This window comes from Antedon bifida, chromosome 11 (assembly GCF_963402885.1).
Source record: "Antedon bifida chromosome 11, ecAntBifi1.1, whole genome shotgun sequence".
NCBI lineage: Eukaryota > Metazoa > Echinodermata > Crinoidea > Comatulida > Antedonidae > Antedon > Antedon bifida.
This window is the reverse complement of record NC_136236.1, coordinates 13,769,454-13,793,127: the sequence shown is the minus strand read 5'-3', so window position 1 is coordinate 13,793,127 and position 23,674 is coordinate 13,769,454. Positions and strand designations below refer to the sequence as shown.

General features: G+C 32.9%; 2 protein-coding genes and 1 long non-coding RNA gene across 3 annotated transcripts in view; 1 reads left to right on the top strand and 2 right to left on the bottom strand.

Moving 5' to 3' along the window:
- The window catches only part of LOC144856010 (uncharacterized), a 207,956-nt gene that overhangs the window by 108,172 nt on the left and 76,110 nt on the right, over nt 1-23,674 (bottom strand). The window lies entirely within an intron of this gene.
- The window catches only part of LOC144856000 (uncharacterized), a 91,798-nt gene that overhangs the window by 28,936 nt on the left and 39,188 nt on the right, over nt 1-23,674 (bottom strand). The gene's annotated exons all lie outside the window — the stretch shown is intronic.
- Nucleotides 926-22,486, top strand: LOC144855967 (ubiquitin-like modifier-activating enzyme ATG7). Its single transcript, XM_078713936.1, has 19 exons — nt 926-952; nt 1,381-1,545; nt 1,868-1,922; nt 2,089-2,206; nt 2,382-2,459; nt 2,824-2,940; nt 3,194-3,334; nt 3,599-3,687; nt 4,481-4,602; nt 4,962-5,052; nt 5,184-5,328; nt 5,494-5,652; nt 6,047-6,104; nt 6,220-6,356; nt 6,864-7,091; nt 7,224-7,339; nt 7,475-7,559; nt 17,140-17,340; nt 20,964-22,486. The coding sequence occupies exons 2-19, from the start codon at nt 1,398-1,400 to the stop codon at nt 20,994-20,996; spliced, it is 2,121 nt and encodes a 706-aa protein (XP_078570062.1). The 5' UTR covers nt 926-952; nt 1,381-1,397; the 3' UTR covers nt 20,997-22,486.

Sequence of the window (23,674 nt, the reverse complement as noted above, 5' to 3'; positions counted from 1 at the left end):
AAGAGAAATAAATGTTACTTTAATTGATTGATTGATTGATTCTTGTAGGGTATACCTCCTATCAATTGTACACTTAATTAAACTAAGGTAGAACCCCTCTTTTAGGTCACCTCTATTCAGGGGACACTTTTCCATTAAACGAATGAGAGGAAATATATGTTTTAACACCACAGTCATCTCCTATTAAAAAAGACACTTTGTTGGATTGTGAAGGTGACCACTGTAGTGAGATTAAGCTGTTGAAACATTTAAAAACAAATATTAATACTGATAATGATTTTGTTTTTATATTACTAAAAAGTATAACAATAGCAAATATATTTTATTAACCATCACTAGAGAGGATTTTATATTATATAATATATAGGTACTAAACAGTTTAGTGTTTGGTTCTGTGGGACTGATGTCACAAAGATAGTATGGTAGATAGATAGATGGTATTGTATTATGTATATCTCTTGCAATGTTTTAAATCATATGTATAAATGTAAACACCGTGTTTATTAAGAACATTTAGAATAAATTGTATGTAATTTTATCATATTAGGATAAAAATAATGCACATAACTTAATAATATTTGGTTTTAATAGAATTGCATTAAATGCATAAGCCTAATATTGTGTTTATTTGTGAAATCAACAACAGAAAATAAAATCCAACACTATTATTCAGCCTAAATAAATTACAGTTATATTTTAAAAAAGGTTTGTGTGCTGTGTTTTTTAAATTGTTTTGTTAAATTAAAACAATATTTATAATTTACCAATAATAATAAAAAAAATCCTGATCCCGTCTCCTCACACAATTTTCTTGCGCAATTTCAAATTAATTGCACAAGAGAATCCTTTGTGCGTAAATTTAAATAGTGATGATACACAATTTGGCCACATTTGCGTTTCATACCTCGTTGATAAATTTTATAAACGGAGATAGGCCTAGGCCTATTTTTAGGTTTGTATTTTATCCTAACTAAGCCTATAATTTGTACATTTAAAGTAATTAATTTGTATTTAGGCGTAGACCTACTATTAGGCTAAATGTTCTGACTGCAGTTATCAATTTTCACCTTTTGCCTTGCTAGTTAATCTAGCTGGAAAGCTAGGCTAATAGGCCCTACCGATAGCGAAACGATTCTGCCCAGAGCCAAGCCAGGCAGGGACGATTCGACCCAGGGACGTTTCGTACCTGGACGTTGCGGCCCATTTAGCATTATATATAAATACTTTTTGGTGTGAAAAGTTGGATGCACCGTCTCATCAGACCTGGGCTGAATGGTCCCTGGATCATCATATTTATTTATATTATTATTATCATTATTTATTAATATTATTTATACATTTTCATAACCTCCCTCAATCAATAGTGATTGTCTTTTTCAGGGTGACTACAGTTGAAGATGGCCAACATGACAGATTGCCTGCTGCAGTTTGCGCCATTCAGTAGTGCTCTTGATACCGGCTTCTGGCACAAACTCAGTGAGAACAAACTAAACTTATACAGGCTTGATGACAAACCAAAAGAAATCACTGGATATTATTATAATGGTAATACTTTTGCGAAATTTGGGCTAGTGAATGATCTTCTGTCTGTCCTCTTAGATCCGGGAACAAACCACGTTTTTGAAATTTTTCTGTTATCTCCTAAGAACTAATTCCTTGTTTCTTTGATAATTTTTTGAAAAATGCTATGTATTGAAATAATTACTGAAATAATATTTATAAAAATTTTTTAATATTACATTATTATTCAGAATAGCTGGGGATGCTTGCCTTGTGGCTAATTGGTAGAGATGAGGGAGAGAGCCTAGAGAGTGTAAATTTATTCTTGATGAATATATTAATTTGTTTATGTCATTTGCATTTACAGGTGATCCTAGTGGTATGCCAAGTAGATTGTGTTTAGAATTTGATGCCTTTGACAAGTAAGACTCTTTCTTACTATTAACATTTTATCTTTGTGTTTCTTCAAGAGGTGTATGCAACTTGTGTTAAATATAAAAGTAGGCCTGGCCTTAAAACAGACTGGGGGATCCATTTTCATCTTTCATGTCTTGTTTTAATATTTTCATCTTTGTCATTCCTTTACAGAAGCAAAGGCATCCCACCACACTGTTTTCCGTCCAATGGTACTCTTTTCAACACCAATACAGTAGATGACTTTAAAAATTTTGATAAGAAAATCCTATTACAAGATGCTGCCCAGCAGGTAATACAGAACATTTAATTTGTGATGACCTTTGAACTAATGTAGTTACATCATGTCACAATTGTTTACACTCATGGTGTTTTATATTCTAATGTATAATTTGTAATTTATCTATTTCTAATTTATAATTTTTAATTTGTAATTTATCTATTTTTAATTTATAATTTATTTATAGATGTGGGATGATATTGTGTCTGGAAGAGCTATCAATGATCCAAGTTTACTTTCCAAGTTTTTGTTATTAACCTATGCAGTAAGTAACTAGTATTACTAGTCCTGTGAGAAATCTAAATCTGCCATGTGTAACAAGTTAACCATAGTAATACTATCTTTTGATAATATTGATATTTATGTCATTCAAGTCTACCATTTTACAGTTGGTCTACACTATCAAACTAGTTTGACAAAAAAAGTGTAATGTGCCCAAATATGGTAGTGATCATGATCATGTCCATATATGGGCAATTCACATAAAGTTTGATGGTGTAGACAGAGCTTAATACACCGTATATAGTTGTTGTGTGATTCTTAATCAAGATTTTATAAACTAGCATTCATGCTACCAAATAGTCATCCGTTAGTAAATTTGTTTTAATATTGAAAATTTTTCTTTTCAGGATCTTAAGAAGTACCAGTACTATTATTGGTTTGCATTCCCCGCTATTTGCCTGATTGAGGGTGCTAGATTGATAGGGCAACCTGTGCTGTTGGACCAACATTGGGCGGAGTCGAAGGTAACAGTTTCAATAATCAAATTAGAAACTGTACAGCAACCTTGCTAACCACTGTGCGACCGCTCCATTCCACAATAATACCATGTATTTACCAGGTCATAGTGAAATAAGTAGAAATATGGCAGCCTCTTAAACAATAGTGCATGTGGATGTTGTTGTCATGATAATCTGTATTAATCATACTCAAAACACTTCATCAGGAGTAGCATTTATTAGAATGTTTAATAAATCATAATTATAATATTTTATTTAGGTGGATAGTTTCAAGAGTGCCTATGACGCATTTAGTAAGGAGCATCCTGGTATTGGCTTTTTCATCATCAAAGAGTTGGACGATGGCTTCAGTCTTTCAACTCCAAAATGTTGGAAAGAATATTTTAATAATCAAAAGAAGGTAACACTTTCAAATATTCTTTATTTCTACACATTTTCACAAGTAAAATTCATATAAAATCTTATAAAAAAAGAGTATCCCACAATAAGGCAGGATCTACATGTATGACATGCAAACAAAACAAAGTTACAGAAGATATTTTGAATCTTAATGATCGAAAGTGAAAGTAATTTATTGTCTTCTAAAATCATAATAATTAAACATTCCATCCACTTTCATATCTGTCACTGTCATGCTGTATAAAATGAATGTTTTTTTTGTTAGGTTTCAATAGGCTTCTGTGATCCCTGTACTCTTGAGAGCAATCCAGGCTGGCCCTTGCGGAACTACTTAGCTCTTATATCGTATCACTGGTAAGAAGAATTATATTGATTATTTTTAATGAAAAAAAATAAATATACATATACATAAATTTACAAAGATTTCTGATCGACACACTCATAGTACAAAGAAATCCGATGTAAACTTTGTAATTCCAAATATTAAAGGCCAAGCCTCTAAAACATTTTATTATAATGCTATTAAAGACTGGAATGATCTACCTTCCGATATCAAGAGTATACAAAAATTAATTGAATATAAACGTGCGTTAAAGGTTCACTTTGGTATTGTGCATTAACCATGCTGATGATAATTGTATATTGTATATGGATGTTTCTGTTTATTGTATTAGTATGCATTTATAATGTACACATTATTATCTAACTTGCTTGTTTAAAGGACCCCATTGGAATTAAGCTGTTTCAGCTTTATGGGTCATCCTGGTATTTTTGTTGTATTTCTTGAGTACCGAATAAAACAAACAAAAAACAAAACAAAACAAAATGACAAAATACATAAGTATCCATCAATGATGGCCATGTGTCTCAGAAGAAGACGGCAACAAGAACAGTAATAATTGAGTTGCTGTGAGTCTCTGCTCTATCGTAGTCCCAGACATTGAGTGCTTAATAATACCATGTATTTACCAGGTCATAGTGAAATAAATGTAGAAATATGGCAGCCTCTTAAACAATAGTGCATGTGGATGTTGTTGTCATGATAATCTGTATTAATCATACTCAAAACATATTTGATATTTTTTAAGACATTGAGTGCTTAAAAAACCAAATTAAATGTAAAGTTTTTTAAATATTTCTATTAAAGGGGCGACAGTTTAGACGAACTGGAAGTTGTGTGTTACCGTGATAGAACACGGGAAGGGAAGCGTAGCATTGGTCACAGTGTTGTGCTTCGTATCAAAATCACTTCAATGAAAGAACAAACAGGTGAATTTTATAACCAAATTTTTAGCTTTTTGCAGGCAACACAAACTCTAAATTTCTGTCTACACTATCAAATGACAATGACAAAAAAAGTGAAGTGCCCATATATGGACGCGATGCTGTCATATTGCTACCATATCTGAGCATCATCGCTACCATATTTGGGCACATCACACTTTTTTGTCACATTCACTTTGATAGTGTAGACAGAGCTTTATGCAGAAACCACAAACAGAAAATTATGTTTATGTTCAAATTTTGAATGCTAGTTTGCATATGAGCGTAACATGTATTAGCAAAAAACGTAAAGTAGTTGATATACAATACAAAAACTTACGTAGTTAAGCCTTGCTTTATTTTAGTTTGTCCAAAATGTGTTGGTTGGGAGAAAAATTCCAAGCAGAAATTAGCGCCAAGGATGGTGAATCTAAGCTCCAGTATGGATCCTGCCAGGTCAGTTCATTATTGTATCGTTATCGTCTTTTTCGACTGTAATTATTTTATTCCGAAATGATGTGTGATATTTTTTGTAGTTATTTTATTCCAAAATGATGTAATGTGATTTTGTTGTTGTTTTCACACAGGCTGGCAGAATCATCGGTGGATCTTAACTTGAAGCTGATGCGATGGCGACTGATGCCCTCGCTTGACCTGGATAAAGTAGCTCAGACACGATGCTTGTTGCTCGGTGCAGGTACCCTAGGCTGCAATGTAGCTAGAAACCTACTCGTAAGAATTTAATAATAAAGTTTAAGATCATAGGTGCAGATTATATAGTTTAAAATCATTACTTATAATTTTGAAATCCTGACAGATTTTGTTTTTTCTCTTTTTTTTTGCATTTTAAGTTTATTTCTCTCTACAAATGAAATGACTTGTTATTTTTGTTTGCAGGGATGGGGTGTTAGAAATATTACCCTGGTGGATAACTCTAGGATATCGTATTCGAATCCAGTACGCCAGAGTTTGTTTGATTTTGAAGATTCACAGGCTGGTGGTAAACTAAAAGCAGAAACTGCCGCAGAAAAATTAAAGAAGATATTTCCAGGAGTTGTAAGTATTGTTACACCTTCTCTTAAATGTTTTCCATCATTCAGAGATTGCGCTTTCCACTATTTGTTTAAGACATAATACAGTCAAGTCGCCCAATACCGGACATCCTGAAAACCGGAAACTCTCCCAATACCAGACTTTTCTTGCGGACTAAAAGGTCCCAAATTCCATTTTACCATTAAAAACACATACCAGACTTTTCAAAAAACCAGACATATTTGCCCAGGTGTCCGGTATTAAGAGAGTTAACTGGATACAAAATGAGATTTTTAAAATTTTTCTAACCGAGTAATCTGCCTCGGTATGGTACGTATTTTAAACCAGTACTAGGTCTTAACAATTATCTTTGGATATCAGTACATTAAATGTTACATATTACATTGTTATCTTTTAGAATGCTGTGGGACATGAATTCTCCATTCCAATGCCAGGACATCCTGTAGGAACTACTGGTGAATTTATTTGATGAACATTTAGAAATGTAGTTATAGGTGAAATTAAATATATTTACTGTATTTTAATTGTTATTCATCTATTAAATTGATATATTTATTGAATTTTTTGCAGATGAAGCAGTAGAGAGAGTGAAAGATGCGGTTGTCCAGCTGGAGCAGTTGATATCTAGTCACGATGTTGTGTTTCTATTGATGGACACAAGGGAAAGTAGATGGCTGCCAACTGTCATAGCTGCTAGTAAAAGAAAGGTATTACTGTTTAGCTTTGCCGAAACTGGACATTCTCAGTTTTATGTTTTCAGATGTTATTGTTATTGGTATACGCTCTGAACAAAAATTAGATCAAATTTATGTGTGGAAAATCTCCTGTATTCTTTTTTAAAACATGGCTAGCTTCACCGTGTCATTTCCATTCAAAGTACCTAAAACACTTATATAATCTATCCTGATACTACTATATCCATGTCTCCTGATATGGTTATGGCCAACTCGGACAACGTTGTACAACGAGGCCTAACGGAACATCTTGACTCATCGATGCTGTTGAATCCCGACGAGACAAGTTGTCTTGTCTAATTTTTAGGTCAAATTGAGAATGGTTAATTTTCTCCCGACAAGACGACTTGTCGGGCCTCGTCGTACAATGCTGTCTTAGTTGGCCTTTAAAAGTTCGGAATGGCACAAAGTTTAATGTTTTTCAGAGAAGACTTGTGCTAAATTCTTGCAAGTACAAATAATACGTTTTCTGTACAACAGCTTGTTATTAATGCAGCCTTGGGATTTGATACTTTCATGGTGGTTCGACATGGACTCAAAAAGACTAAAGAAGAGGAACAAATAAAGACAACTGAAGAAGTGTCGGAGGCTGAAGGAGCGACGGCGGCGGCTTCAGCGGAGCCTAAGACAACGAACATCTTGAATTCTACAATTTATGGCCATCAGTTGGGATGCTACTTTTGTAATGATGTAGTTGCTCCTGGCGACGTAAGTAAAATATTAATGTTTAATTAATAATGTTTCAAACTTTCTGAATGCTAGTTTCACGGCAGAAAAGCTGTTAAAACAAACTTCCCTTTTTCTTATACTATTAATCAATATACGTTTTATTATCATTAGTCGACCAAGGACCGAACCCTTGACCAGCAGTGTACTGTCTCTCGTCCTGGTATGTCCATGATAGCAGCAGCTCTGGCCGTCGAGCTACTGGTCAGCATACTTCAGCATCCATCGGGGTAAGATAAATTTCATTATCAAACAGTCACACTTCTCTACACACATACTTATTGTTTATTCCTGTTTGTAGACGCAATATAACTAGGTTTATTTTCTTTATTCAATATAAGATAAATATTTTCTATTTTTTTCAGGGGATATGCACCAGCTGATACCAGTTCCAAAGATGATCACATGACCTCACAAGCATCCTCACCTCTGGGCCTTGTGCCACACCAGGTAAACAAAAACAACTATTTTGTTTTAACTGTTAGGAGTGAGTCATTAGTACTGTATGTATTCTTTTATAACAATGTATAAGTTTTTACAAACAAGGTCACTACCATTTGAAACTTTAAGATCATGTTTGGTCTGTCAGCACACCTGGAGTGGTCAAGAAAATTTGACCGCTATAATATCATTGACCATAAAGAAGCTGTCGGTCTTTTAATCTAACATCAATCCAGTTTATAAACACAGTATGTCCAGCTAGATTTGTTTATATCCAGCTAGCAGCGCAGTGTCCAGCACAAAGTGACCAAGGGTGGTAGTCGCAATGTCCAACACAAAGTGACCAAGGGTGGTAGACGCAACGTTTTCTCATCTGATATTCAATGTTGATAAACAAAATTACCTTATTTTTCCCCTGAGAATTTGATAAAATGATATTTTATTAAACATTTTTCCTTTGCCTTATCATAACATAGATTATACTTTAAAACAATCATTAGTTGAATATTACATTCGGGCAAGGCAATGTCCATCTTGAGTTGACCAAGGGTCAAGTGTGTTTTGAGTTGATCTAGGGTACTAGCAGCTGATTCACTGACCACATGTAGACCTCTCTGTTTTTGTAATTTAAATAATTAGTATCATGTTGTTTATGGTCAATTCGGTTAGTTAATGGTCAATTGTGTCTTGTCCTGCTGATGGTATTTAATCAAAGCTTTTTTAGTTTCATAATTGGTTTTAATTAGTTTACTAATTACTGTTCATTATGTTACAAATGTTTTAATAATAAAGAGAAATGATGAAAATCTATTCACTAAATTTATTGAATATTGTAAGATTAAACTTGGTGGTCCAGTAGTATGACTGCCAGGTTTGTAATCTGGAGATTGTTGGTTCAAGTCCCTATTAGGATTATGTAATTGCTCCTAATTAACACTGTACTATCGTTTATCAATTTATGAATATAGAAGAAAAGTATTTTTGTTAATTGCGAATGAGATTTTGACAGTTGTAATTTAATACTTGCGTTTTTGATATGTACTTAAACTTGTTGACGTATTTTCTTATGGGACGTTTTAAAGAGGTTATCGCTAAATCGCGCCAACAATCACTCCGTTTACCGCATTCCAGGAAACATGGTTTTCCTTTAACTCTCTCAGTTCATTTCAACTGGAAATACATTCTACACCTTAGGTATGATTTGCATATTCATGGGAATATGATGATAATTTGTATGAAGTGTCTTTGCATCAGGAAGCAAAGTATGATCAGTATTGAGACCACTTTGCGAATTTCATGTGAATTTGGTTTTGTTTTCTATATCCTAGTTTGCTAGCCATAATCTATTCAGGTATCCAATACATATCTATTTGTTTTTTTTCTATACCCTATTTTATTTTAGACCTGATCCTGATTTTAACCAATTTTAGTCGCGTGCAACGTGACTATACAGCTCACTATGTTGGTCGTTCGGTTGGTCGGTAAACACTAACTTGAGCACGCGACTGCAGCCATGTATATGGCCTTGTTTAAGGATAGTATGATCCTTACATTACATTAGTTTTATATACATTATAAAAAATGTATTTATTAAAGACTTTCCTAATGAAAAATGAAGGGAAATAGGCAACAGTGCTACTACTGGATCCTATGAAGGGGACACATATGTTAACACTATTCCTATTAATGAGACACTTATATTGAAGTAATTAGCGTTCAACTGTCTTTTATGCTGTTTTGCTAATGTGTTTTGAAAAATATCCTGGAAGTATCGCTAAGAAAGGAAGCGACAACTGAATAAGAGGTCAAAGGTGAGAATGATCGTTGACAAGCGTCGGTTCTCGGAAGTCGATTCAAAATAACAATTCAAAAATGAAGTATCTTGAAATGACATGTGTCATTCTGAGAAGTAATAACAATAGAAACGATGACAAATTTCAATCAGAAATTGTCACTACAAGTGACATTTCTTCAAAGTTGATTCTCAAAACCTTTTGAAATTTACAACAATGGTTGTTTTTGACCCAGTCATCAAAACAATAGCAAGATGAGAATGAATCAGTTTGACGTCATGGATCAATTCTTAAACTTTGATTGTCAAAACAAATATAAAATAGCATTGAAGCGTTGACGTTTGTCACTTTTTTAAATTGTCATCAACAATATTGAAATTGTGAATCACATTTCAAATAAAGATATTTTTTATTGTCAAAGTTGCTGATAGATGCATGGGATGTTCTTTGTTCGAAAAAAAACATCACAGAGCGAAAAAGGCTGCAATGGAATTGGCTCCACCTAGCTTTGGGCGGATAAGACAAGAAATTCTATGTAGAATGGTAGAACGGAAAATTGATAGATTAAAAAAAATGTTTTTTTTAACCAAATTGAGTACTAGGTCAGACAAGCTAAAATTAGACTTGTTATTGTTAATCAAACTTCTTGATTGATTATCAAAGATTTTGTGTCTATTTTCCTATTGAAAATTGACTTTCTGTGCAAAGTCAACTGTGGGTCACTACAGTGCATTTGTGTTTTGACTTTGAGTTTCATATCTGCTCTGATAGGCCGCACTTTACCATGATTTTTCATGAAAGATCCACTTAGCCAGGCCTGACATCTGAACCCTCAAGGGGATACTCTGTGTATCTCAGTAAAGAACCACTAACGACTCATCTCTTATATAGCTGTCAGGGAGTATAGTAATCCCAGTGGCACATACGTAGTCATACAGATGAACCTGACTATTGCGATTCCCATTGGGACTTAAGTGCAACTTGGATATCCAGGACTGAAGAAATCGCTGTAAACTGGCAATGGCTATAGAGGCAAAAGGGACTGACAGCCACACTGTACTGGCAGACGGTTATAAGATGACAACTGAGATTCATCAGCAGTAGCAACGGGACACTGACCCCCATTGACAATGGGGTCAAAGGGGACCTGACAGTCCCCCAAATTGGCATGGGGCCCTAGCAGCCGACCAAATTGATAAGCGCAATTAGATATTTTATATGTTTTGCCTAATCCACACAGTCTTCTGGTGAGATTATCAAATTTGCGAATCATAGTACTGTATTCGTAATAATATTAATTTTATTTGATATTAAAAACTAATTCAATTCATATAGAGTGCTATTGATCTAAAATTAACTTTATTTTTAGCTCGCTGTTGAAAAGGTTTTTTTTAATACTTTTTTTTTCCATTCATCCTTATAATGTTAGTTTGTTGACATATGTCTGTCAATCAGTTAGCTATCAATCAAAGTGTCTTACTATACTGGATATTACCACTCTTTCTTCGACTCTGTTCTACGTTTCCCTGTCACTCACTGATACCAACAATCAGATTCTGCTCAAGTTATGATAACATTATAAATATGGTAATCATTTTAGTGGTACAATTTTCTTTTATTAAATTTAATTTGTTGGTCACATTATTTCATTAAATTGTATTTTTTGAGGATTATTTTTTAACCTAAATTTTTTTCAAAAGTTTACTTTGAAAAGATTTCTGTTTTTGGTTTTGATTTCTTTGTTTGAGATCCCTTGCAGTCAAATATCGTGACATATAAATGACATTTTAAGTTCTCATCACTAAACCTTTCCAGTCACTTCCAAAAGTCCATGCCTTCAGCTGTCTGACATCATTTGATTGTCAGCATAAAGTACCACCGATTTTCTTTTAATTACAGAACGAAAAAAAAACATTAAAAAAAAAACGTATCTTTGATATTGTTCCTGACCCTGAATAAAAATTATTGGTAGGCTTGGCGCTAATCTACAGCGTGGAGATAATTCACTTGAAAGATAATATTTTGCTGATGTGAAATATATTTAAAATGATAAATAATTATTTTAATCTCATGATACTATCAGATAATACAGGACATTTTAGTAAAAGGTGAAACGTGACCGATACAGAACTGACCCTTAGTGACATCTTGCGGTTACGTTGTGATTCTAACCAGGTTCTGTCTTATGTAAGGTCAATTAACTGTGTTGGTTTCTGGACGTCCACAGACGTCCTTTCATTGCCCCAAAACACTTGCATTTTCACACTTTGTTTTACTGTCTTTGTCGTTCTATCATTTCATTCTTTATTTAATAAACACGACTGAGGACCTGGAGTGTGTTTGCTGGTTTTTCTTGGCCCCAAACTTTGGCGTGTCTCCAATTTGGAAAAGACCTTCTTCTTCTTAAAAAAACTTATTCATCATTCCCTGCCATTTTTAATTTAACTTGGACTAGTTTATAACATTTGATGTGTGCTGAGCTTGTGGGATTACTTTTGAGTTAGCAAGAGATATTGAACAGTTTAGCGCTGAGCTTGTGGGATTACTTTTGAATTAGTTTAGAAAACAAACATGGAGATCATGTAGTGGTCTGATTAATTTATAGGAACCAAAGGAACAGATAATGTTGCTGTTTGCCAATTTTTTTTTATTTGGTTAATTAATTTTTTTTCTCTTTTGTGGTTTACCACCACTTTTATTCATTCATTCATCTTAAATATTGTATGGTTAAATTCTTTGTTTATTCCCTTTATTTCAATTTTAATATATTTAGAGTTTTCAATATGTTAGTTTTTTGTTGTACTGGCCATATCATGAGGCCTAGATGAGTAGAAAGTGGGTTAATAGAACCTACATCTAGTGTGAAATCAACTGTGATCTGATGCTCACACTGTCTCAAAGTCAACTGCAGTAATAGGTTGACCACCAATAACAACCCAAATGTATAAAGAAATTTAATTATGTTTAATTACGATGACATCTTTCTTGTTTTCTTCTAACTCGTCCAATTTGTCTCGACTGAGAAACCACCCGAATCGTCCAGTGCTCAGTAACAGTGGGTTCACACCTAAGTCAGTGCGACATCAATCATACAATCAATTACTGTGATTATATATTAATTCTTGCTGTGTCAAGTCGGACAAATCAATTATATCATGTTTTCACACATGTCCAAATAGAAGCGTCACTGCTGTCCAGTCACGTCTGATTTTGATTAGTTCACCGGACCACTGACTTGCATCCATGTATCTGGTCCCTGGAAGTTTATGCAGAACTTACTAGCCTTTAACAATCAACACAACATACACCATAATATATATATATATTTTACTGTTTACCGTTTTTACGAGTGCTTGTGAGTTGTTTTCTCAGGATTAAACATGAATTCGTATGAGTGGCAAAGTTACCATTACCAAACATATATTTGTTACCTTTTAAGTGTTTTGTAATTGTTGTCTTACTTTGCCCTGCTTATGCTTGGTCCTCTAAGCTGCGACCTACAATGTTTATTACATTCTTATGTTTTATATTTGAAATAAAGAATGATTTTACTACTACTGTACATATTAATACTGTACTTGCCTAAATACAATCGCAAAATACACCCTAAAATGATATCAAATAATTATTTGTTTTGTTTGCTTCATTAAAAAGATTCATTCGGTTGGTATTACTATTATATTTTATTTTGTTTGCTTGTTTTACTAGTGCTTGTGAATGTAGTTTTGTTAGGATTTGAATTAGTATTGTAGAACTGGATCTAAGTTAATTGTTATTAGCCTACTGACAGGTGACAAGATAGAAGATGGTCTTTGTTAAGCCTCATTAATTTATTTCTCAGCATGGATCCTAATCAAGACTAAATCCTACCAGCAAACCATGTACAAATGAAGAATTCTGAATATTTTAACAATGTCAAACTATATTTGATTATGTACAGTAGCTCCCTTTATGAGATTCATGATATAGACAAATTGATACTGCTTTTGTTGAGGTGCAAATATGAGTTCTTGGAATTGTTAAAGTTAACGAATATATATGAGTACCTAAGTTCTTGGAATTGTTAAGGTAACGAATATATGAGTACCTAAGTTCTTGGAATTGTTAAAGTTAACGAATATATATAAGTACCTAAGTTCTTTGAGTTGTTAACAGTATATTCCATTATCACTATTTTTATCTCATCATTTTTTCCTCATTCTCCACCGCTCATTTCCTCCACTTTTCCTTTCCTCCACTGCTCCCTATATTTCACTTAATTGTCCTCCAATCTTATATGACAATCATAAGAACATGATATATTTTCTCACTCCTTCCCTCCCCATGGTGTTGTCTGTTTGGGCCGACCACTTCCCCATAGTGTTAGGCGGTCTGCCTTGCAATCATGTCCACATGAGACATATTGTATCTTTCTTATCAGTCTACCCGTTGTCAAGAAGACCAAATAAATTAAATGTTTACACTAAGCAAAGTGCCTCATATGAATATTAACATTTTCCAGTTTATTTACAATTTTAAAAATGTTTATCTTTCATAAAAATGTTTCCGAAAACATCCAAACCATAATTATTAAACATTTTATTTTTGCAAACTCATCTCATATAATATTTTTAAATTTTCCATGTTCGTTTTTCTTCAATTTCAATCAAATGTCAAATTTTCACTGACAGATGGTTGAAAAGATAAAGATAATTTATTGTTCATCTTTATAAGCTTATTTAGTTGTGATGTTTAGTATCGTTTATATTTTAATAGGTTTAAATTTATTGTAGGATGTCTGAGGAACATCGAAGGTCGGCCACACTTGACGAACCTGTCGTCTCAACAGGCGCCTTCTAATGTTATTTCCTACAGTATATATGTTCATTTTTTAGCTTTTTATACAAATTATTTTATATCATCGAAACTTTCATAAAAAATTGTAATTTCATTAATTGTTTTCAAATATTTCTTCTTAATTTATTCATTTTTTCATTTATTCACTAAATTAATATTTTTGATCTTTTTTATGGTGTTTTATAAAAATAAGCAAATAATTAATTTGTTTTTATTTGTCTGTTTTGTGTTGGCCAACTAGCTTGTGTACCTGTTTGTAGGAATTATCCTTTCTTTGCCTTTATATCTGTTTTGTTTTGAATTTGAATAAATAAATGAAAAATAATTTAAAATAATTTATAGTGATTATATAAGTTGAATGTTTGTTTTAAATGACACTACCCTCGATCAGTGAACCTTCAAAATGTTTGAAGCAATTAATACTTCAATCAAATCTTATTTTGATCAAACTGGTTTAACCTTGTCTTGCAATTCATTCATCTGGGCTCTTGCTTAACCGGTTAGCTCTTAGTGCTTTATATTAGCACTTTTATTTAATTAATACGGCATGGTAGGGGAGAGTGAAGCGGATTTGAAATTAGCATATCCTGTCACCCCCAGGGGGAAACGACACCGTTCATGCATAGGCCTGATATTGGAGTTGAACAACCAGAGCGATAAGACAATTGGGCCGGCGACCCCCCTTCTCGCTCTGAGCCGACCCCCTTCCTTTCGTGACTCAAATTGTTTGCGTACGTACTAACTTAACCATCTGGTGGGTAATATTAGATTTGTTTTTGATTCAATTAAGACAATGTTTTCACGATTAAATTAGTTTTGATTTGATTAATATGTCTCGTCTTTTTATCGTTTCAAACTAGGATTACCATGTGATGGTAAAGTATAACCAAACAGGTTGGTTTGACTCAATATGAGGGGTTTTATTTAAGCCACTATATATAGACACTGTATTATATAAATATGATATCTTGTTTAATTTCAATTGTTCCATTTTGATGTGCGCTAAATTATTAAAAAGAAACTTTTCCATTGGAAATTGAGATGGTAACAAATAGAGACCTAACACTGTACAAATAAAAAACATAAAGGTTTTTGTATCAACTGATTCAAAATTACATGTTACAGTCCTAGTTTTTCTACAGAAAGTTTTTCTAAGCCTGGACATTAAGGAGCCCCCTACTCCCAGGGGATTCAGACTCTGTGACTCACAAACACTTTACTATGGCTCTTGCCAGCTCACTTGTTTTAATGTTCTAGGATAATCATTCTGTATGCTTTTAAGTCTGTGCACTGTTTGTCTTCTTCTCCGGTGTCATATGGTTTTTATTGTTATAATATTATTTTCTGTAATTGTCATGGTCAGCATTGAGTTCTATATATACGCAGAACGTTGCAACAACAAAGCAGTTTGTTTAATAGCTTATATTACTTGTTTCACAGATTTTGAACTTGACTTTTCTATTGGATAAATATGATATTATTTGACACGTATTCAAAACCACATGTATGACGTGATTTAAGCTTCATAGATATTGTATCCCTTTTTTATTTAAAGAACGTGTGTTGATGGAGGAGGCCCCAGGAAGACGCCTTGACAGCACTTGACTGCTCAAATCTGGTATTCATAATGAATCAATGAATAACTACTGAGCCAAATTAAAAGCAAATCAGTTTTAAGATACTTCAATGAATTTAATGTTTTATTTCTATTTTTTACTACTTTAATTATTAAATCAGTTTTGTTTGTGTATTCCATCATTTTTGATCGGAACAACAAATTAAAGGAGCACTGTTCAAATTTGTTTGTTATATAATTTAATTGAAAAATCATAAAATGTTTATTTATAGCAATTCTTATTCTTTACACACACGTTCAAGAGTCTTGTGCGCATACTTAGTTTTCCTTCTGATTGTGTCGGCTAATCTATGTTTTCTCATATATGGGTCATTTGAAATTAAGTAACAAGTTTCAGTGTAAATGTTCAACAGATTCATTAATTTTCTGCGGTTATCTTCGCATGTTATTCTCACAAACGTGTGTTTTTACAATTTACTGTTCATTTCTGTGAATTCCCTGGACAAATATCAAAATCATTTTACATTTTCAGGTCTACTTACGCAACAGCTGATTGAAGCTAAAAAAGTTAAATTAAATAGTTTTCGAATGATTTAGCGAAATTTAAGATGCACTGGATAATACCCACAATGCTGTTCTGCCATACACTTGAATAGGCAGCTGTTTGTGTACTTAGCGGATTGAAGAGTTGGTTAATAATCGGTGAAATGTTCAAACAAGTGTTGACTCCCTAGGGTACTGATAATCAACAAGATCTAAACGCCCTTATTTCACTTTGATAGGAGAAACGCTATGTTCTGTTCTATTTCTCAATTCCCAGGGAGTCAAATCAAAGACAAATATCCTTGTAAAGCGAGATAAAAGAAAGTAGTTTATAAATAACTAAGAAATGCAATGAAACATTTCAATGTGGTTTGGAAAAAAACGCTGTAGCTCAATGATGGATGATGAATAAAGCAAACATGAAATGATAAACATCTCCAGTATAAACAGACAATACACTAGAGGGCGCCCCTGTAGGTCATTCTTAATGAGTCAATCATTTTTATAAGCTACCGTAAATTATAGTAGTTTATCGAAATAAAGAGAGAAAAAAAAATTGCTAACAATATTATACTTATAAATTTAACTCTCCAAATAAACTCTCTCAAAACTGGAAACTCTCCTAAAACCAAATGATTATGTAACTTTACTTGGTGCAATATTTTTTGTATTTCGATGTTTTTTAAGGGGCAACTGACTCTTTGAGTTATAGTAAATTTTGTTTTGCCTTAGTTGCCCCTGACCATTGTGCTTTGTTTCTGTTCTGTATCTGTTTATTGGTCGAATAAATAAATGAAATGAAATGAACTTAATTGATGTGCAATATAATTGTGTCTTTCAGATTCGTGGCTTTTTATCACGTTTCCACAACATGCTACCAGCAAGCATCGCATTCGACAAGTGTACGGCGTGCTCAGACACAATCATTAATGCGTACGAGACAGAAGGTTTCAAGTTTCTCCAGCAAGCTTTTAATGAGCAGGGTTATCTGGAAACCGTAACAGGCCTAGATAAACTGAAAGAGGATATTAATATGGTAGAGGTAATCACTTGTTTTGCTTGTTAGATGATGACAAATGCTTGTTTCAGTGGCATAAGCGTAGGTGGCAAAGGGCTTTAGTTTAGCACTCCTAATGGGATCTCCAATGCTGGGTAGTTGAATTAAGGCTGCTCATGCTCTGGGACCCCTGGGTTTAGCCAGTGAGCACTCATAGCTGTTACGTCACTGGCTTGTTTTATTGAGTTGGTTTTAACAAAACTGTGTTCAACACTTTCTATCCTTGATCTTATACTGTATACCATATCATAACAGTCAAAAGCCATTTTATGCTTCTATGGAGTGTAAATGCTCTTTCTTTATTCATTCTTCTTATATTAAATCAAATTAAATTTCAATTGACAGCATCATTATTATTTTCATCATCAACATTGTCATCAATACACTTAACATCATTACCATAAACATCTTCATTAAATCATTATCAATTATTCTCTTCATCAAAATTGATTTTAAACAATAAATTCGACTACATAAATCATTTTACATCAATTAACTTTAAATAAACTTGTTTACAATGTAACTTTAATTAGACCTATTAATTATCTAGCAGTATTTCATTTCAATCAATGGTATTAAAAACAGACGAGTCATTGAGAATCAACAGTAGTATAATAAATAGACTTACAAAAAAGTACAATTATATGACCTAATTTTGTTACTGAAAGTGTATGGCATTCAATCTATGCCGCTCTAACTTTCTTTTCATAACTCTAAACAGATTGAAATGAATTACATTCAAATTAAATTAATTATAAAATTAACCTTTGTAATAAATCAGAATGCAAACCACTGAGGAATACTCCCTTTAAGTTTTCACTGAGAAAATTAATTTACGCATGTCAATCAAACTTTAGTAACCATAGCAAATAACATTTGTCAAGTAATTAAGAACATATCAGCTAGACAGGTGGTATCCACTTGCTAAAGTAATTAACAAATTATGCAAAGAAATTGGTTCATAAATCAACCTAATAGACTTTAACGCTAGTGCAACCCACAGCTTGATTTTGGACCCATTTCTGCAAGGAAATAACCAATTACCATGAATAAATTACCTACATTTTCTTGTTAGCAAAAAAAGAAAAAAAAATCTAAATTAATGATATTTTATAAATTAGCAATTTAAATTAAACGTGTTTGTATTCTTTGTTTAATTTGACATGTGTTTTTCATGTGTTGATAGGAACCACATGATACCAGTCTTTCCATTTCAAATAGTCTACTATACTCTTAACTTTATAGCAAATGTCAAAGGTCAAGTTCAATATTGATTATCGAACTGTTTTTAAGCAAATTACTTGATTTTAGAAAAGTTTATTCAAACTTTTAAAGATATTGATACCAGTCTTTCCATTTCAATGAGTAACAAAGTCTGCGATACTCTCAACCTATAGCAAATGCCAAAGGTCAAGTTAAATATTGAATATCGTTGCTAAGCAAATGACCTTTGACAAGATTTCAGAAAACTTTATAAAGATACGTAATCTCTTTCCTGCTTTAAAACCAGTGTTTAATTAGCAACAAATATTACTTTTTCGTTGATATTTGAGACAATTTGTTTGCGTGCTAACTTTAATAATCCCTTCACAGCCAATAAATAAATCAATAAATTTAAAATGCTTGACTTAAATTTGAGATAAAACTGCCCTCCAAAAAAATAGGTTTTCTGATATTAGTCAGATGTGTTACGTTGCACAACAATAGACCCTTTCAAAATATAACGACACGGACATTGCTTTGATGGAAACCAGAGACATTTACACCCGGAATCTGTGCAATTCAATCATCAATTCTATAGAAAAAAACTAGGTACTATGATTCAACTAGGTTAAATAGTACAATGTTGATACACATCAACTAGGCTTTACTAATTAATTGAGAAGTAAACATAATCGGTAAAAAGTTATATTAAGTCCATGCTCAAACATTTTGATTTCTGGATTTTTATTTTATGATAGTGGCATCTTCAATGTCAAGAGATTTATCTGATTCTGTTCTGATGTCGGACCGTACAAGAAAATAAAATATTACAAAAATGCAGAGATGAAAATGAATTATGAAAACGAATTTAGTTTTATATTATGTTTATTGACTCTCACCGTATGTTACAATATTGTCATATAACACATAGAAAACAAATAAAACACAGAACAAAAACAAAATATAAATGTTTACACAAAAAATATATATATATATATGTATATAAATCCAAAGGCAAATTACTGAAAAAATGACAATGCTGTGGGTATCAGTGGCTGGATCTCAATGGAGATACAAAAAAAAAAAGCGAAAAGCTAAATCAAAATGATAAAGTAAAACAGCCAGAAAAGTTAGCAGAGCTTTCGGGCAATACTAGCCCTTCATCAGTGCAAGAAAAAAAAAAATATATATATATATATAAAAAATATATAAAAAAAGGAATAGAATATAATAAACATAGAACTGTTGCGATATATATATTACAAATTAACATGTTTTATAATAAACCTAAAACTGTTTTGATATATATTTGCATAGATAGTAAGATTCAGCAAGTTTCCTGATCTTTGACCTATATTTTAATACTTGATGTTATCACTTCCTGTTGACACCTGTTGTTTAGCATGTTTCATCGTCTCTCGTTCGCTGCTCCCTTTATGTGCTGCGTTGGCAAGGAATCAGAATCCTCGTAGGAAACTTTACGATAAGTACGTCCCTTGGTATAAGGACGTTGGAAATGTCATACACTACGTTCTAAGAATGATTTTATTAGTGAGGTCTTGCGCGGCGAGGGAAGGGCTTGTTAAAGTCGGTTATTGTCAATGATTTCAATATGTGAGGCTAAGTAGGTCGTAAACTACCATATAACCTGCTTTCTGTTACGTTTGCTCTCATATTTTGTCTTTCAATTTATTACAAACATGTTCAGTACATTTATATGTACTGATTATTGAAAGCAAAAAATACTAAATTAAACACTGTATACTATTTTGTACAGTACAAAGCTGTTCTGAGCGATGACTTAAACTATGATATCAATGCTCATTCTGTGAGATAACTTTGGCTATACATAAATCTGAGTTGGGTTGTAAGACAATTATTAGCAAATAAAAATGTCAAATGTCATCAATCGACTTTTGTTTTTCTTACAATTTTAGTTCATGTTTTTGCATTTTGAACAATCTGATGAATTATACTAAATTGTGTCTCTTGCCACTTACAAGAGAATATTACCTTATATGGCGCGAGTTTCTTGACCTTTTTACTGAATGCGTATATTTGCGTTCAGCTGTGTGAATACACAAAGATCCTCTGTATTTCATTATACATTTATTTTTAGTTACCTGTTTTGCTTCATTGTTCTGAATATAATAATAGAATGTAGGTCGCACTCTTGTTTATTCTTGCACATTCAGCAAGTATCGTAACTTTCCAATTGCAGAAATGACGGCTAAAACTAAATCTTATTCTTCATAGGGTTTAAAAGGTCTGGAAACTGATTCGAACCTAAACCCTAATACTATTAAAAACAAGCATTTTTACCATAAGGCTACAATGATCTACTGATGGCATTGTTTGTCAGAAAATGAAAGCTCACTATTTATATATTAATTTTGTTCTTTTAGATCTTGGACTTTAGTGATGATGAAAGTGTGTAGATGTGTAGTAGCAACAGTTATTACTGGTGAACTTGAACAAAGCTGCTGCCTTCTATTGCCAAACCAACGCTGTGCTGCCCTCCTGCCTTGTCAAACATTATCTTGGGTTAAAGGTCATATATTACCCTCCCAGATTTGACCTCAATGACCCTAGGGGAGTAGTAATCTCATAAAAGAACTGTTGAGGTTTGATGTACTACAGTATATAAACTAATTAATTTAATTTTACTGGGACATTTTTTATATCTATTATAATTTTTATTACAAATATTTCAATTGGTAATGGTATGAAATACTCAGATTTACAATCGATGGTCAACTGTCAAAATATAAAAAGAATATATATATTGCAATTTAAAATACAAAGATTATTGTTGAATTTATTATACATAGATTATTTTATTAGATTACTTATTTAAGAAATGTAGATTGACAGCTAGATCATGATTGTGGTTGAAGGACCAAAATGTAGTTGCGTTTACTCGCATGGATAGGTTTGTAGGGATAGTTTTGGGAGTATGTATGGGGAGTGCTTATACCCCAGAGTGAGCTATGCACTCTACTAGAGGGAAAGTGTACCAGAGGGTGACCAGTGCGTACTCAAACCAGTGTTAGTTCGCTACTCAAAACTAAACTGTTTGTCATTACAGTATCAATATCCAGGGCAATTATTGGTTTTGAAAAAAAAGACCAATTTTTTTTAAATAATAAAATAATTAATGACGAATTATGTTATCTTTCAGCAAGACCAAAATACATTGAGACAGAAATCTAATATTACTAGTCTCCTAGAATCCCCACAAGGTCACCAGATAATCTTCCATCAGTAATCATAGCCCCGTTGCCGTGTCAACCGCCTGTCAATCAAACATTACGGCCTGGAGCAGTTTACAAACATGAATTTACCCCGAAACGAAAGTGTCCCTGCTGTGAAACATTTGTTAGTATCAAGGCTCATTATGTTTAATTTCTCATGACATCACCACCCATAAGGATCATGGGTGAATGTCTTGTGTATCTGGAAAATGTAAGTATACCTTGAACCGCCGTCATATGTTGGGCTTCCCAGAAAGTTATTGTAGTATGTTAGCAATGGAAATGAAGATTTATATAGTATGATATGTAACCATTGATAGTATAAGAAAATATGGACAAAAATGATACAGGATGACTTGAAAACAGCACTAAATTACACTGGCCCACTTGAGACACACCCGGCCAATGACAGGAATAAATTGCACAAAATAGTACAATGCGCAATGTCTAACGATGATGGAGCGTGTTAATATATATATATAGTATAAGATGATAGAGCAAAGTCTGTTATATTGCTAAGTTTTTAAGTAAATTTAACCCTGGTTATTTGCACTACATTTCATGTTTACTCCTATAATACTGTGTCATCAATGATTGTTATATTGCAAAGTTTGTAGTTAAGTTTAACCCTGGATATCTGCACTACATTTTATGTGTACTCTTATAATACTGTGTCATCACTGATAAAAATCAATAACAATAAATGTTAATGAACCATAGCACCTCTTTCAATTCTAATACTTGTTTGTCTTTCATAAGTGAACCAAAATTATCATTTTGTTACGGTCTGTGAAATCTAAGAGTACTTAGCTTCTCACATGACTGCTCACAAAAACCAGTTCCTTCTTCAACCATTTCAGTATTATTATACTCGTCTATTTGGATTTCCCATTGGGCGTGTCGTGTTCGATTTCTGCTAGCAAAAAATAAAATCTTCTTTTCATTTAAGTTTAAATGACAAGTCACAACATTAAAGATTTAATTTCAAATGAAAGTGGCCTTGATGTTGTCTATAGGGAGGGCATCGCAAACATGAAATGCTAGGATGTATATGATTAAAACTGGGACAGTGCGCCCTTCTAGCGTCCACCTCGCAAAACCAGCGTCGGCAATTCAATTCAAACTACGATTCACTTGTGATCTTTTAAATAATCTTTGTAACGGTCTTTCAACAAGTTAGCAAAAGGCTTAGTAAACAAGTTATCAGATTAATCAACAAGGACAGTGTGGGTATGATGCATGGAACCATGCCTCAAAGAAAAGGAAGTCAGTCCGGATCCATCGGTGGACTCTCATTCATCCAAATAACATACTAATACATAATCATTAATGTTAAATGTCAACATTTGATTTTGAATTTCCAAAAGCCTGGTGAATATCAATCATTACTGATTGCTGTGCTGGCTATGACATCCTAAGCCCAGCCCTATTAACCGTTGACTTTGGACATCATAGGAAATTAAATTTAAATCATTGGTCATCAGTGAGACCTAAATATTAAGTATGATATTAATATTCACAGCTGTTAATTATGTTGCCAAATTTAAAGAATATTTTTTGTGATAGCTTGTGTACTTGAAACCAAGTTTTTTTTGTTATGTATGTTTATGTAACCATTCACATCACTTTCTTAATTTCTTATCACTGCATTTCAGTTGAACATTAAGGCTCAGATATTACTAATGGTTTTAATTTAATTTACAACATTAATGTTAATGTTTTAATGACTTTAAAGCACTTGTGGATAACAAATGTACCGCCATCACCACTTATCAGATTTCTCCTTGTCATCATTGTCGTCATCACCAGTATCCTGAATGAATTCCAAGAAAGTTTTAAATTCCAAATTTGTGACCGTAAGC

What these genes read in the sequence shown, in the direction of transcription:
- LOC144855967 (XM_078713936.1), top strand. Translation starts at nt 1,398, where the DNA reads ATGGCCAACATGACAGATTGCCTGCTGCAGTTTGCGCCATTCAGTAGT. An exon ending in AGAAGATATTTCCAGGAGTT is followed by an intron (nt 5,653 to 6,046) that starts GTAAGTATTGTT and finishes GTTATCTTTTAG; the next exon opens with AATGCTGTGGGACATGAATT. An exon ending in AGGATATTAATATGGTAGAG is followed by an intron (nt 17,341 to 20,963) that starts GTAATCACTTGT and finishes TTGTTCTTTTAG; the next exon opens with ATCTTGGACTTTAGTGATGA.